General features: G+C 57.1%; 1 protein-coding gene across 1 annotated transcript in view; it reads left to right on the top strand.

Annotated features, from left to right (window-relative positions):
- Window positions 1–450: 450 nt before the first annotated feature.
- Window positions 451–12,806, top strand: part of ARL8B (ADP ribosylation factor like GTPase 8B) — a 16,053-nt gene continuing 3,697 nt past the window's right edge. The window contains exons 1-4 of the mRNA XM_040358640.1: window positions 451–655; window positions 9,539–9,619; window positions 10,040–10,113; window positions 11,727–11,820. Coding sequence (XP_040214574.1) covers window positions 533–655; window positions 9,539–9,619; window positions 10,040–10,113; window positions 11,727–11,820 — 372 coding nt within the window. The 5' untranslated portion in view covers window positions 451–532. The remainder of the gene's footprint in view (window positions 656–9,538; window positions 9,620–10,039; window positions 10,114–11,726; window positions 11,821–12,806) is intronic.

Below are 12,806 nucleotides of genomic sequence, written 5' to 3'. Positions count from 1 at the left end.
GGTTAGGGGATGATATGATGGGAGGGGGGATATGAGGGGGGATAGGTTGGGGAGGGGGGATATAATGGGGAAGGGGGATTATGATGGGGGAGGGGGGGTTATAATGGGGGAGGGGGATATAATGGGGGAGGGGGGTTATGTTGGGGGGTTATGATGGGGGAGGGGAGATATAATGGGGGAGGGGGGGAATATGATGAGATACAATGTATCAGTAGATAGAACACTCCCTATGTCGGGTTGCTATTGTAGGACAGGATGGTGGGGGGGGATATAATGGGGGGGGGGGAGTAGCGGTGCTATATACAGTGGCGGAGTACAATAGGATGGGGGTTGGGATGTCGCTGTGTGTATAGGATGATGGGGGAGGGGAATAGCTGTAGTGTATACCGTGGCGGAGTACAATAGGATGACAATGGAAGGGGATTGTGTCTGCGGACTCCATTTCCCATCATCCTCCAGGGGGAGGGGCGGCCGGTAGGTGGCGCTGGGCGGTTCCGGTTCCGGTGGTGATCTCGGTGCTCCCGGTGGTAGGATGATGTCGCTCCTCTCCCGGTTACTAGATTGGTTCCGCTCGTTGTTCTGGAAGGAGGAGATGGAACTCACCCTGGTGGGCCTTCAACACTCCGGGAAGACGACATTCGTCAATGTCATCGCGGTGAGAGACAACAACCCCCATCATTCTCCATTATAGGAGGACCACAACCCCCATCATCCCTCATTGTATCCCATCATAGGAGGACCACAACCCCCATCATCCCATCCCCCATCATTCTCCATCATAGGAGGACCACAACCCCCATCATCCCATCCCAACCCCCATCATCCCATCATAGGAGGACCACATCATCCCCCATCATCCCCCATTATATACCATCATAGGAGGACCACAACCCCCATCATTCTCCATTATATCCCATCATAGGAGGACCACAACCCCCATCATCCCTCATCATAGGAGGACCACATCTCCCATCATCCCCCCATTATATCCCATCATAGGAGGACCACTTCTCCCATCATCCTCCATTATATCCCATCATAGGAGGACCACATCTCCCATCATCCTCCATTATATCCCATCATAGGAGGACCACATCTCCCATCATCTCCCATTATATCCCATCATAGGAGGACCACATCTCCCATCATCCCTCATCATAGGAGGACCACTTCTCCCATCATCCCCCATTATATCCCATCATAGGAGGACCACATCTCCCATCATTCTCCATTATATCCCATCATAGGAGGACCACATCTCCCATCATCCCCCATTATATCCCATCATAGGAGGACCACATCTCCCATCATTCTCCATTATATCCCATCATAGGAGGACCACATCTCCCATCATCCCCCATTATATCCCATCATAGGAGGACCACATCTCCCATCATCCCCCATTATATCCCATCATAGGAGGACCACATCTCCCATCATTCTCCATTATATCCCATCATAGGAGGACCACATCTCCCATCATCCCCCATTATATCCCATCATAGGAGGACCACATCTCCCATCATCCTCCATTATATTCCATCATAGGAGGACCACATCTCCCATCATCCTCCATTATATCCCATCATAGGAGGACCACATCTCCCATCATCCCTCATTATATCCCATCATAGGAGGACCACTTCTCCCATCATTCTCCATTATATCCCATCATAGGAGGACCACATCTCCCATCATCTCCCATTATATCCCATCATAGGAGGACCACATCTCCCATCATCCCTCATCATAGGAGGACCACTTCTCCCATCATCCCCCATTATATCCCATCATAGGAGGACCACATCTCCCATCATTCTCCATTATATCCCATCATAGGAGGACCACATCTCCCATCATCCCTCATTATATCCCATCATAGGAGGACCACATCTCCCATCATTCTCCATTATATCCCATCATAGGAGGACCACAACCCCCATCATCCCTCATTATATCCCATCATAGGAGGACCACATCTCCCATCATCTCCTATTATATCCCATCCTAGGAGGACCACATCTCCCATCATCTCCCATTATATCACATCATAGGAGGACCACATCTCCCATCATCCTCCATTATATCCCATCATAGGAGGACCACATCTCCCATCATCCCCCATTATATCCCATCATAGGAGGACCACATCTCCCATCATCTCCCATTTTATCCCATCATAGGAGGACCACATCTCCCATCATCCCCCATTATATCCCATCATAGGAGGACCACATCTCCCATCATCCCCCATTATATCCCATCATAGGAGGACCAGGACCCCCATCATCCTCCATTATATCCCATCATAAAAGGACCACAACCCCCATCATAGGAGGACCACATCCCCCATCATAGGAGGACTACAACTCCCATCGTAGGAGGGGGGGTGGAGTTGCAGGAATTCGGTTCACACTGGAGGAGTGGTCTGATGACTCCGCCCATAACTTTTCCACCTTCTTGGAATGGGCGGAGTCTTGGAACTTTCGGGTGAGATCCTCTCCGCCCCTCAGTCCAGCCGGGAGCGAAGGTGGCCGCAGCCATTGTGGGACTACAAGTCTCAGCAGGCGACGAGATCTGCTCCGCCCAAAGACTTGTAGTCCTGCGGCTGCTTAAAGGGGAATGAACCTTTTTATTGTGTCCTTCCTATTCCTTCTATTGGGGCTCATTCACCCCGTGATCCCGGCGCTCTGCGCCCGTCTGTGCGTTTATAACTCCTCCTTCACATTACAGATGCCGCAAAATCAAGCCGCGGTTTTAATTCTCTCGTACCGCCTGGCAACGCGCTAAGTAATGACAACAGGCGGAGGGGTCGGTATAAAGCGTGCGTTAGCGTTACTTTGCGTCTCTGTGAGAACTTTACGTTTTGGCACCGCCTCCATTGAATGCAATTGCAACACTTGTGCACCAAAAAAATTGGAAACAGGCGACGGCGCTTGGTCAGCGTTTTAATAACGCATGTGAAGTGCGCCATGAACGCAATAGCCAAGTTATACTGCGTTTGTCCATTTGTGTGGGAGGGGCCTAATCGATTAGTGGCATTATTTGATTGTATTTTTTAATGGAGAGGCCTTTATATGTGTTTGCAATGCGTCCCGTCGTGCGTTTGTAGATGCATTGGCGCCACTGCATGTCTGCTAAATGGCAGCGCGTTTCTGTGCGTGTTGGGAAAGCGAGTGAACCCAGTGATCCCGCCCTGATCCCGCCCTCATCCTGCCCTCATCCCGCCCTCATCCCGCCCTGATCCCGCCCTGATCCCATCCTCATCCCGCCATTTTATCCTTCTTTATTATTATTTTTTATTTTTCGTTTGCTCCCTTTTTCTCTCCCCGCAATACAATGTATCTTTATTGTTGTTATTATTATTTTTTCCTCCCTTCTCCTCTCCTTGGTAAACAATGTATCTTATTATTGTTATATTTATTAATATTTATATATATATTTGTTTATTTATTATTTTTGTTTCCTTCCTTCTCCTCTCTCCAGGATACAATGTATCTTTAATAACCAATCGCTGACCGCCATCCCGCCCGCCACTTATTGTGTACAAGTTTAAATCAGTATTCTTTGCTAGAGAATTATTTATAACCCCCCCCCCCCCCACCAACAAATATTTTTTCAGCAGAGACCTTGGGGAATAAAATGGCAATTGTTGCCAAGTTTTTATATCGCACGGTATTTTATTTTTAATACACTTTATGAACTAAAAAACAAAACGCAATGCAAAAAAAAAATTTTTTTTTTGTAAAATTATAAAAGATGATGTTGTGCTGAGTAAACATGTCACGCTTTAAAATTGCGCACACTTGTGGAATGGCGGCAAACTACAATACCTAAAGTGATTGTAAAGTCTGATTTTTTTTTTTCTATAAAAATAAAAAACATGTTTTACTTCCCATCTCTGTAATGGATTTGCACAGAGAAGCCTGGCTCCTCCTCTTCTCGGGTCCCTCTTCTGAGCTCCTGGCCCCTCCCCTCTCTTCTCGGGTCCCTCTTCTGAGCTCCTAGCCCCTCCTTCCTCTTCTCGGGCCCCTCTTCTGAGCTCCTGGCCCCTCCCCTCTCTTCTCGGGTCCCTCTTCTGAGCTCCTGGCCCCTCCCTCCTCTTCTCTGGTCCCTCTTCTGAGCTCCCGGCCCCTCCCTCCTCTTCTCTGGTCCCTCTTCTGAGCTCCTGGCCCCTCCCTTCACTTCTCGGGTCCCTCTTCTGAGCTCCTGGCCCCTCCCTCCTCTTCTCGGGTCCCTCTTCTGAGCTCCCGGCCCCTCCCTCCTCTTCTCGGGTCCCTCTTCTGAGCTCCTGGCCCCTCCCTCCTCTTCTCGGGCCCCTCTTCTGAGCTCCTGGCCCCTCCCTCCTCTTCTCGGGTCCCTCTTCTGAGCTCCTGGCCCCTCCCTTCTCTTCTCGGGTCCCTCTTCTGAGCTCCTGGCCCCTCCCTCCTCTTCTCGGGTCCCTCTTCTGAGCTCCTGGCCCCTCCCTCCTCTTCTCAGGTCCCTCTTCTGAGCTCCTGGCCCCTCCCCTCTCTTCTCGGGCCCCTCTTCTGAGCTCCTGGCCCCTCCTTCCTCTTCTCGGGCCCCTCTTCTGAGCTCCTGGCCCCTTCCTTCTCTTCTCGGGTCCCTCTTCTGAGCTCCTGGCCCCTCCCTCCTCTTCTCGGGTCCCTCTTCTGAGCTCCTGGCCCCTCCCTCCTCTTCTCGGGTCCCTCTTCTGAGCTCCTGGCCCCTCCCTCCTCTTCTCGGGTCCCTCTTCTGAGCTCCTGGCCCCTCCCTCCTCTTCTCGGGTCCCTCTTCTGAGCTCCTGGCCCCTCCCTCCTCTTCTCGGGTCCCTCTTCTGAGCTCCTGGCCCCTCCCTTCTCTTCTCGGGTCCCTCTTCTGAGCTCCTGGCCCCTCCCCTCTCTTCTCGGGTCCCTCTTCTGAGCTCCTGGCCCCTCCCTCCTCTTCTCTGGTCCCTCTTCTGAGCTCCCGGCCCCTCCCTTCACTTCTCGGGTCCCTCTTCTGAGCTCCCGGCCCCTCCCTCCTCTTCTCGGGTCCCTCTTCTGAGCTCCCGGCCCCTCCCTCCTCTTCTCGGGTCCCTCTTCTGAGCTCCTGGCCCCTCCCTCCTCTTCTCGGGTCCCTCTTCTGAGCTCCTGGCCCCTCCCTTCTCTTCTCGGGTCCCTCTTCTGAGCCCCTGGCCCCTCCCTCCTCTTCTCGGGTCCCTCTTCTGAGCTCCTGGCCCCTCCCTCCTCTTCTCGGGTCCCTCTTCTGAGCTCCTGGCCCCTCCCTCCTCTTCTCAGGTCCCTCTTCTGAGCTCCTGGCCCCTCCCTCCTCTTCTCAGGTCCCTCTTCTGAGCTCCTGGCCCCTCCCTCCTCTTCTCGGGTCCCTCTTCTGAGCTCCTGGCCCCTCCCTCCTCTTCTCGGGTCCCTCTTCTGAGCTCCTGGCCCCTCCCTTCTCTTCTCGGGTCCCTCTTCTGAGCTCCTGGCCCCTCCCTTCTCTTCTCGGGTCCCTCTTCTGAGCTCCTGGCCCCTCCCTCCTCTTCTCGGGTCCCTCTTCTGAGCTCCTGGCCCCTCCCTCCTCTTCTCGGGTCCCTCTTCTGAGCTCCTGGCCCCTCCCTCCTCTTCTCGGGTCCCTCTTCTGAGCTCCTGGCCCCTCCCTCCTCTTCTCGGGTCCCTCTTCTGAGCTCCTGGCCCCTCCCTCCTCTTCTCGGGTCCCTCTTCTGAGCTCCTGGCCCCTCCCTCCTCTTCTCGGGTCCCTCTTCTGAGCTCCTGGCCCCTCCCTCCTCTTCTCGGGTCCCTCTTCTGAGCTCCCGGCCCCTCCCTCCTCTTCTCGGGTCCCTCTTCTGAGCTCCTGGCCCCTCTTTCCTCTTCTCGGGTCCCTCTTCTGAGCTCCTGGCCCCTCCCTCCTCTTCTCGGGTCCCTCTTCTGAGCTCCTGGCCCCTCCCTCCTCTTCTCGGGTCCCTCTTCTGAGCTCCCGGCCCCTCCCTCCTCTTCTCGGGTCCCTCTTCTGAGCTCCTGGCCCCTCCCTCCTCTTCTCGGGTCCCTCTTCTGAGCTCCCGGCCCCTCCCCTCTCTTCTCGGGTCCCTCTTCTGAGCTCCTGGCCCCTCCCTCCTCTTCTCGGGTCCCTCTTCTGAGCTCCTGGCCCCTCCCTCCTCTTCTCGGGTCCCTCTTCTGAGCTCCCGGCCCCTCCCCTCTCTTCTCGGGTCCCTCTTCTGAGCTCCTGGCCCCTCCCTCCTCTTCTCGGGTCCCTCTTCTGAGCTCCCGGCCCCTCCCCTCTCTTCTCGGGTCCCTCTTCTGAGCTCCTGGCCCCTCCCTCCTCTTCTCGGGTCCCTCTTCTGAGCTCCTGGCCCCTCCCCCCTCTTCTCGGGTCCCTCTTCTGAGCTCCTGGCCCCTCCCTCCTCTTCTCGGGTCCCTCTTCTGAGCTCCTGGCCCCTCCCTCCTCTTCTCGGGTCCCTCTTCTGAGCTCCCGGCCCCTCCCCTCTCTTCTCGGGTCCCTCTTCTGAGCTCCTGGCCCCTCCCTCCTCTTCTCGGGTCCCTCTTCTGAGCTCCTGGCCCCTCCCCTCTCTTCTCGGGTCCCTCTTCTGAGCTCCTGGCCCCTCCCTCCTCTTCTCGGGTCCCTCTTCTGAGCTCCTGGCCCCTCCCTCCTCTTCTCGGGTCCCTCTTCTGAGCTCCTGGCCCCTCCCTCCTCTTCTCGGGTCCCTCTTCTGAGCTCCTGGCCCCTCCCTCCTCTTCTCGGGTCCCTCTTCTGAGCTCCTGGCCCCTCCCTCCTCTTCTCGGGTCCCTCTTCTGAGCTCCCGGCCCCTCCCCTCTCTTCTCGGGTCCCTCTTCTGAGCTCCTGGCCCCTCCCTCCTCTTCTCGGGTCCCTCTTCTGAGCTCCCGGCCCCTCCCCTCTCTTCTCGGGTCCCTCTTCTGAGCTCCTGGCCCCTCCCTCCTCTTCTCGGGTCCCTCTTCTGAGCTCCTGGCCCCTCCCCTCTCTTCTCGGGTCCCTCTTCTGAGCTCCTGGCCCCTCCCTCCTCTTCTCGGGTCCCTCTTCTGAGCTCCTGGCCCCTCCCTCCTCTTCTCGGGTCCCTCTTCTGAGCTCCCGGCCCCTCCCCCCTCTTCTCGGGTCCCTCTTCTGAGCTCCTGGCCCCTCCCTCCTCTTCTCGGGTCCCTCTTCTGAGCTCCTGGCCCCTCCCCTCTCTTCTCGGGTCCCTCTTCTGAGCTCCTGGCCCCTCCCTCCTCTTCTCGGGTCCCTCTTCTGAGCTCCCGGCCCCTCCCTCCTCTTCTCGGGTCCCTCTTCTGAGCTCCCGGCCCCTCCCTCCTCTTCTCGGGTCCCTCTTCTGAGCTCCTGGCCCCTCCCTCCTCTTCTCGGGTCCCTCTTCTGAGCTCCTGGCCCCTCCCTTCTCTTCTCGGGTCCCTCTTCTGAGCCCCTGGCCCCTCCCTCCTCTTCTCGGGTCCCTCTTCTGAGCTCCTGGCCCCTCCCTCCTCTTCTCGGGTCCCTCTTCTGAGCTCCTGGCCCCTCCCTCCTCTTCTCAGGTCCCTCTTCTGAGCTCCTGGCCCCTCCCTCCTCTTCTCGGGTCCCTCTTCTGAGCTCCTGGCCCCTCCCTCCTCTTCTCGGGTCCCTCTTCTGAGCTCCTGGCCCCTCCCTCCTCTTCTCGGGTCCCTCTTCTGAGCTCCTGGCCCCTCCCTTCTCTTCTCGGGTCCCTCTTCTGAGCTCCTGGCCCCTCCCTTCTCTTCTCGGGTCCCTCTTCTGAGCTCCTGGCCCCTCCCTCCTCTTCTCGGGTCCCTCTTCTGAGCTCCTGGCCCCTCCCTCCTCTTCTCGGGTCCCTCTTCTGAGCTCCTGGCCCCTCCCTCCTCTTCTCGGGTCCCTCTTCTGAGCTCCTGGCCCCTCCCTCCTCTTCTCGGGTCCCTCTTCTGAGCTCCTGGCCCCTCCCTCCTCTTCTCGGGTCCCTCTTCTGAGCTCCTGGCCCCTCCCTCCTCTTCTCGGGTTAGGGTTAGGAAAAAAAAAGTATAATGTTTGGGGGTTCCAAGTAATTTTCTAGCAGAGAAAAAAAGTTTTTAACTTGTAAACACCGAGTCAGAAAAACAAACCCAGGGCTGAAGTGGTTAATTATTGTAATTCTCTTTTGTTTCCTCCTCCGATACATTGTATCTGCATCTCCATTCGTGTACGATTGTTACGTCACCTCCCCCCCCCCCCCCCCGGTGTACGATTGTTACGTCACCTCCCCCCCCCCCCCGGTGTACGATTGTTACGTCACCCCCCCCCCCCCCGGTGTACGATTGTTACGTCACCCCCCCCCCCCGGTGTACGATTGTTACATCACCCCCCCCCCGGTGTACGATTGTTACATCACCCCCCCCCCCGGTGTACGATTGTTACGTCACCCCCCCCCCCCGGTGTACGATTGTTACGTCACCCCTCCCCCCGGTGTACGATTGTTACGTCACCCCTCCCCCAGTGTACGATTGTTACGTCACCCCTCCCCCAGTGTACGATTGTTACGTCACCCCCCCCCCCAGTGTACGATTGTTACGTCACCCCCCCCCCCCCGGTGTACGATTGTTACGTCCCCCCCCCCCCGGTGTACGATTGTTTTGTCACCCCCCCCCCCCGGTGTACGATTGTTACGTCACCCCCCCCCCCCCCGGTGTACGATTGTTACGTCACCCCCCCCCCCGGTGTATGATTGTTACGTCACCCCTCCCCCCAGTGTATGATTGTTACGTCACCCCTCCCCCCAGTGTATGATTGTTACGTCACCCCTCCCCCAGTGTACGATTGTTACGTCACCCCTCCCCCAGTGTACGATTGTTACGTCACCCCTCCCCCAGTGTACGATTGTTACGTCACCCCCCCCCCCCCCGGTGTACGATTGTTACGTCCCCCCCCCCCCCCCGGTGTACGATTGTTACGTCACCCCCCCCCCGGTGTACGATTGTTACGTCACCCCCCCCCCCCCGGTGTACGATTGTTACGTCACCCCCCCCCCCGGTGTACGATTGTTACGTCACCCCCCCCCCCGGTGTACGATTGTTACGTCACCCCCCCCCCCCCGGTGTATGATTGTTACGTCACCCCCCCCCCCGGTGTACGATTGTTACGTCACCCCCCCCCCCCCGGTGTATGATTGTTACGTCACCCCTCCCCCCAGTGTATGATTGTTACGTCACCCCTCCCCCAGTGTACGATTGTTACGTCACCCCTCCCCCAGTGTACGATTGTTACGTCACCCCCCCCCCCGGTGTACGATTGTTACGTCACCCCCCCCCCCCCGGTGTACGATTGTTACGTCACCCCCCCCCGGTGTACGATTGTTACGTCACCCCCCCCCGGTGTACGATTGTTACGTCCCCCCCCCCCCCCCGGTGTACGATTGTTACGTCACCCCCCCCCCCCCGGTGTATGATTGTTACGTCACCCCTCCCCCCAGTGTATGATTGTTACGTCACCCCTCCCCCAGTGTACGATTGTTACGTCACCCCTCCCCCAGTGTACGATTGTTACGTCACCCCCCCCCCGGTGTACGATTGTTACGCCCCCCCCCCCCTCCCGGGTGTGTCTTCCGTGTTTTATTGTCTCTTCTGTGTTTCTCCTCCAGTCAGGACAGTTCAGTGAGGATATGATCCCAACCGTCGGATTCAACATGCGCAAAGTGACAAAAGGAAACGTGACAATAAAGGTGAGGACACGCCCCCTTCCTCAGTCTCCCCTCCCCCCAGTGACCAGACTGTACATTGTAACATTGTAGGAGAAGTCGTTTCCTCAGTCCCCCCCCCCCCCCAGTGATCAGACTGCACATTGTAACTTTGTAGGAGAAGTCGTTTCCTCAGTCTCCCCCCCCCCCCCCCCCAGTGATCAGACTGTACATTGTAACTTTGTAGGAGGAGTCATTTCCTCAGTCCCCCCCCCCCCCCCAGTGATCAGACTGTACATTGTGACGTTGTATCCAGTCACAAGGCGAGAGGCTGCAGCAGGGGGCTGATCTGTGTCAGACATTTGTGAGCTGCACAGCCCCATATTCTGTTATTATTGGGGGGTAATAATTCCGATGAATGAAGCGGTGGGATGTGTTTTACATTTTCTTTGTTTTTCTTGGCAGATCTGGGATATCGGGGGGCAGCCGAGGTTCCGCAGTATGTGGGAGCGATATTGTCGGGGGGTGAACGCCATCGTGTAAGTTTCTCTCTCTCTCTGTGTCTCCATTTAGAAAAGTTTTATTTAATTTTGGATTTGATTTGTATTGCGGTCCCTGTAGGGGGGGGGGGGGGGTCCCTCTGACTTCCTATCAGGACAGGAAGTGAGGGAAAATATCCTGCGGGAGGAGGCATACGCTGGGGTGGGGCCAGGGGGGGGGAGAGGCATAGGCTGTGGGGGGAGGGGGAAGGAGGCATAAGCTGTGGGGGGAGGGGGAAGGAGGCATAAGCTGTGGGGGGAGGGGGAAGGAGGCATAAGCTGTGGGGGGGAGGGGGGAGGAGGCATAAGCTGTGAGGGGAGGGGGAAGGAGGCATAGGCTGTGGGGGGAGGGGGAAGGAGGCATAGGCTGTGGGGGGAGGGGGAAGGAGGCATAGGCTGTGGGGGGAGGGGGAAGGAGGCATAGGCTGTGGGGGGAGGGGGAAGGAGGCATAAGCTGTGGGGGGAGGGGGAAGGAGGCATAGGCTGTGGGGGGAGGGGGAAGGAGGCATAGGCTGTGGGGGGAGGGGGAAGGAGGCATAGGCTGTGGGGGGAGGGGGAAGGAGGCATAGGCTGTGGGGGGAGGGGGAAGGAGGCATAGGCTGTGGGGGGAGGGGGAAGGAGGCATAAGCTGTGGGGGGAGGGGGAAGGAGGCATAGGCTGTGGGGGGAGGGGGAAGGAGGCATAGGCTGTGGGGGGAGGGGGAAGGAGGCATAGGCTGTAGGGGGAGGGGGAAGGAGGCATAGGCTGTAGGGGGAGGGGGAAGGAGGCATAGGCTGTAGGGGGGAGGAGAGGCCTAGGCTGACACGGAAGGAGACATACTTTGTGGGGGGGGGGGAGGAATATGCTATGGGGGAGGGGAGGAGGCATGAACAGTACTGTTGATCTTAGCTGCAGGCCCCGCCCCCGTTCTGGCTCTGCACACATGGTTCCGAGTTGCCAGCAGCAGCCAATAGCATGCATCCAATGTGCACAGGTTGCAGGGGATTCTGGGAGTTGTAGTTTATCTGTTGACTGCTCCTTATACTGGGATAGTCCCAGACAGTAGAATGGAGAGCCGGCCGCTCGGTCTTCCCGGGGAATGGCTTTATTGTATCAGGCGGAGTGTACAAAATACAGCAGATTACGCGTTTCAGTAATAAGCCTCCATGCCGAAACGCGTAGGCTGTTGTATTGTGTACACTCCGCCTGCTACAATAAAGCCATTCATCCGGAAGAGCGAGCGGCCGGCTCTCCATTCGCCCTTCTCATGTCTCGGTGTTTGGAGACCGTTTGCCTCCTCGGGGATTTCATGTTTCCCTTTCCTCTGCAGGATAGTCCCGCCCACCATCCGCTCGGTTTCTGTAAAGAAGAGATCGCCGGGCGATGAAATGAGTACAGTTGGGGTTATACCTTCACCATGGTGGGGGACCCGAGGGGGGGGGACCCATGTTGGTGAGGACAAGGGCCTCATCCTCACAACTCTGGCCTGGTGGTTGTGTGGGGGGGTCAGGGGGGTCTTATTCGAATTTGGAGGAGGAGCCTTGTCCCCCTTGGACAGAAAGTTTGTATTGAGCGGTGTGGCCGGAGGTCACATGACCCGGATCTGACGCGGCTGTTTTCTGATATTGCGGCAGGTATATGGTGGACGCGGCGGATCGGGAGAAGGTCGAAGCTTCCCGGAATGAACTTCACAATCTACTGGACAAGCCGCAGCTACAGGGGATACCGGTATGTCACCGCCAACGGGGGGGGGGGCGCATCCATTACAGCCAATCGGATCTCACGCAGTCAACTGAAATTTGACATAAAAAAATTGTAACAACCGCCGCTTTGTTCTCCGGGGTCTCTGCTTTCCGAATATAGATCATCTTTGGGGTTCTGAGTAATTCTCTAGCCAAAAAAAAATGAAAGTGACTGAAATTAAAAAATCCTCCGGAGGTGAAATGGTTAAACATTGGAGGGGTGCAGGTGAACCCCAGTGAGCCGAGACATGGATTGGAAGATGAGGATTGGGGGTGGGTGGCCCTCTGGTGATTGGAAGATGAGGATTGGGGGTGGGTGGCCCTCTGGTGATTGGAAGATGAGGATTGGGGGGTGGGGTGGTCCTCTGAGGACATGGATTAGAAGATGAGGATTGGGGGTGGGTGGCCCTCTGGTGATTGGAAGATGAGGATTGGGGGTGGGTGGCCCTCTGGTGATTGGAAGATGAGGATTGGGGGTGGGGTGATCCTCCTGGTGATTGGAAGATGAGGATTGGGGGTGGGGTGATCCTCTGGTGATTGGAAGATGAGGATTGGGGGTGGGTGGTCCTCTGAGGACATTGATTGGAAGATGAGGATTGGGGGGTGGGTGGCCCTCTGGTGATTGGAAGATGAGGATTGGGGGGTGGGTGGCCCTCTGAGGACATTGATTGGAAGATGAGGATTGGGGGTGGGTGACCCTCTGGTGATTGGAAGATGAGGATTGGGGGTGGGTGGCCCTCTGGTGATTGGAAGATGAGAATTGGGGGGTGGGTGGTCCTCTGAGGACATGGATTGGGGGGTGGGGTGGCCCTCTGGTGATTGGAAGATGAGGATTGGGGGTGGGTGGTCCTCTGAGGACATTGATTGGAAGATGAGGATTGGGGGGTGGGGTGGTCCTCTGAGGACATTGATTGGAAGATGAGAATTGGGGGTGGGTGGCCCTCTGGTAATTGGAAGATGAGGATTGGGGGG

Source organism: Rana temporaria, chromosome 7, assembly GCF_905171775.1.
Source record: "Rana temporaria chromosome 7, aRanTem1.1, whole genome shotgun sequence".
Classification (NCBI taxonomy): domain Eukaryota; kingdom Metazoa; phylum Chordata; class Amphibia; order Anura; family Ranidae; genus Rana; species Rana temporaria.
The sequence above is the reverse complement of the archived record's forward strand: the minus strand, read 5'-3'. Positions and strand labels throughout refer to the sequence as shown.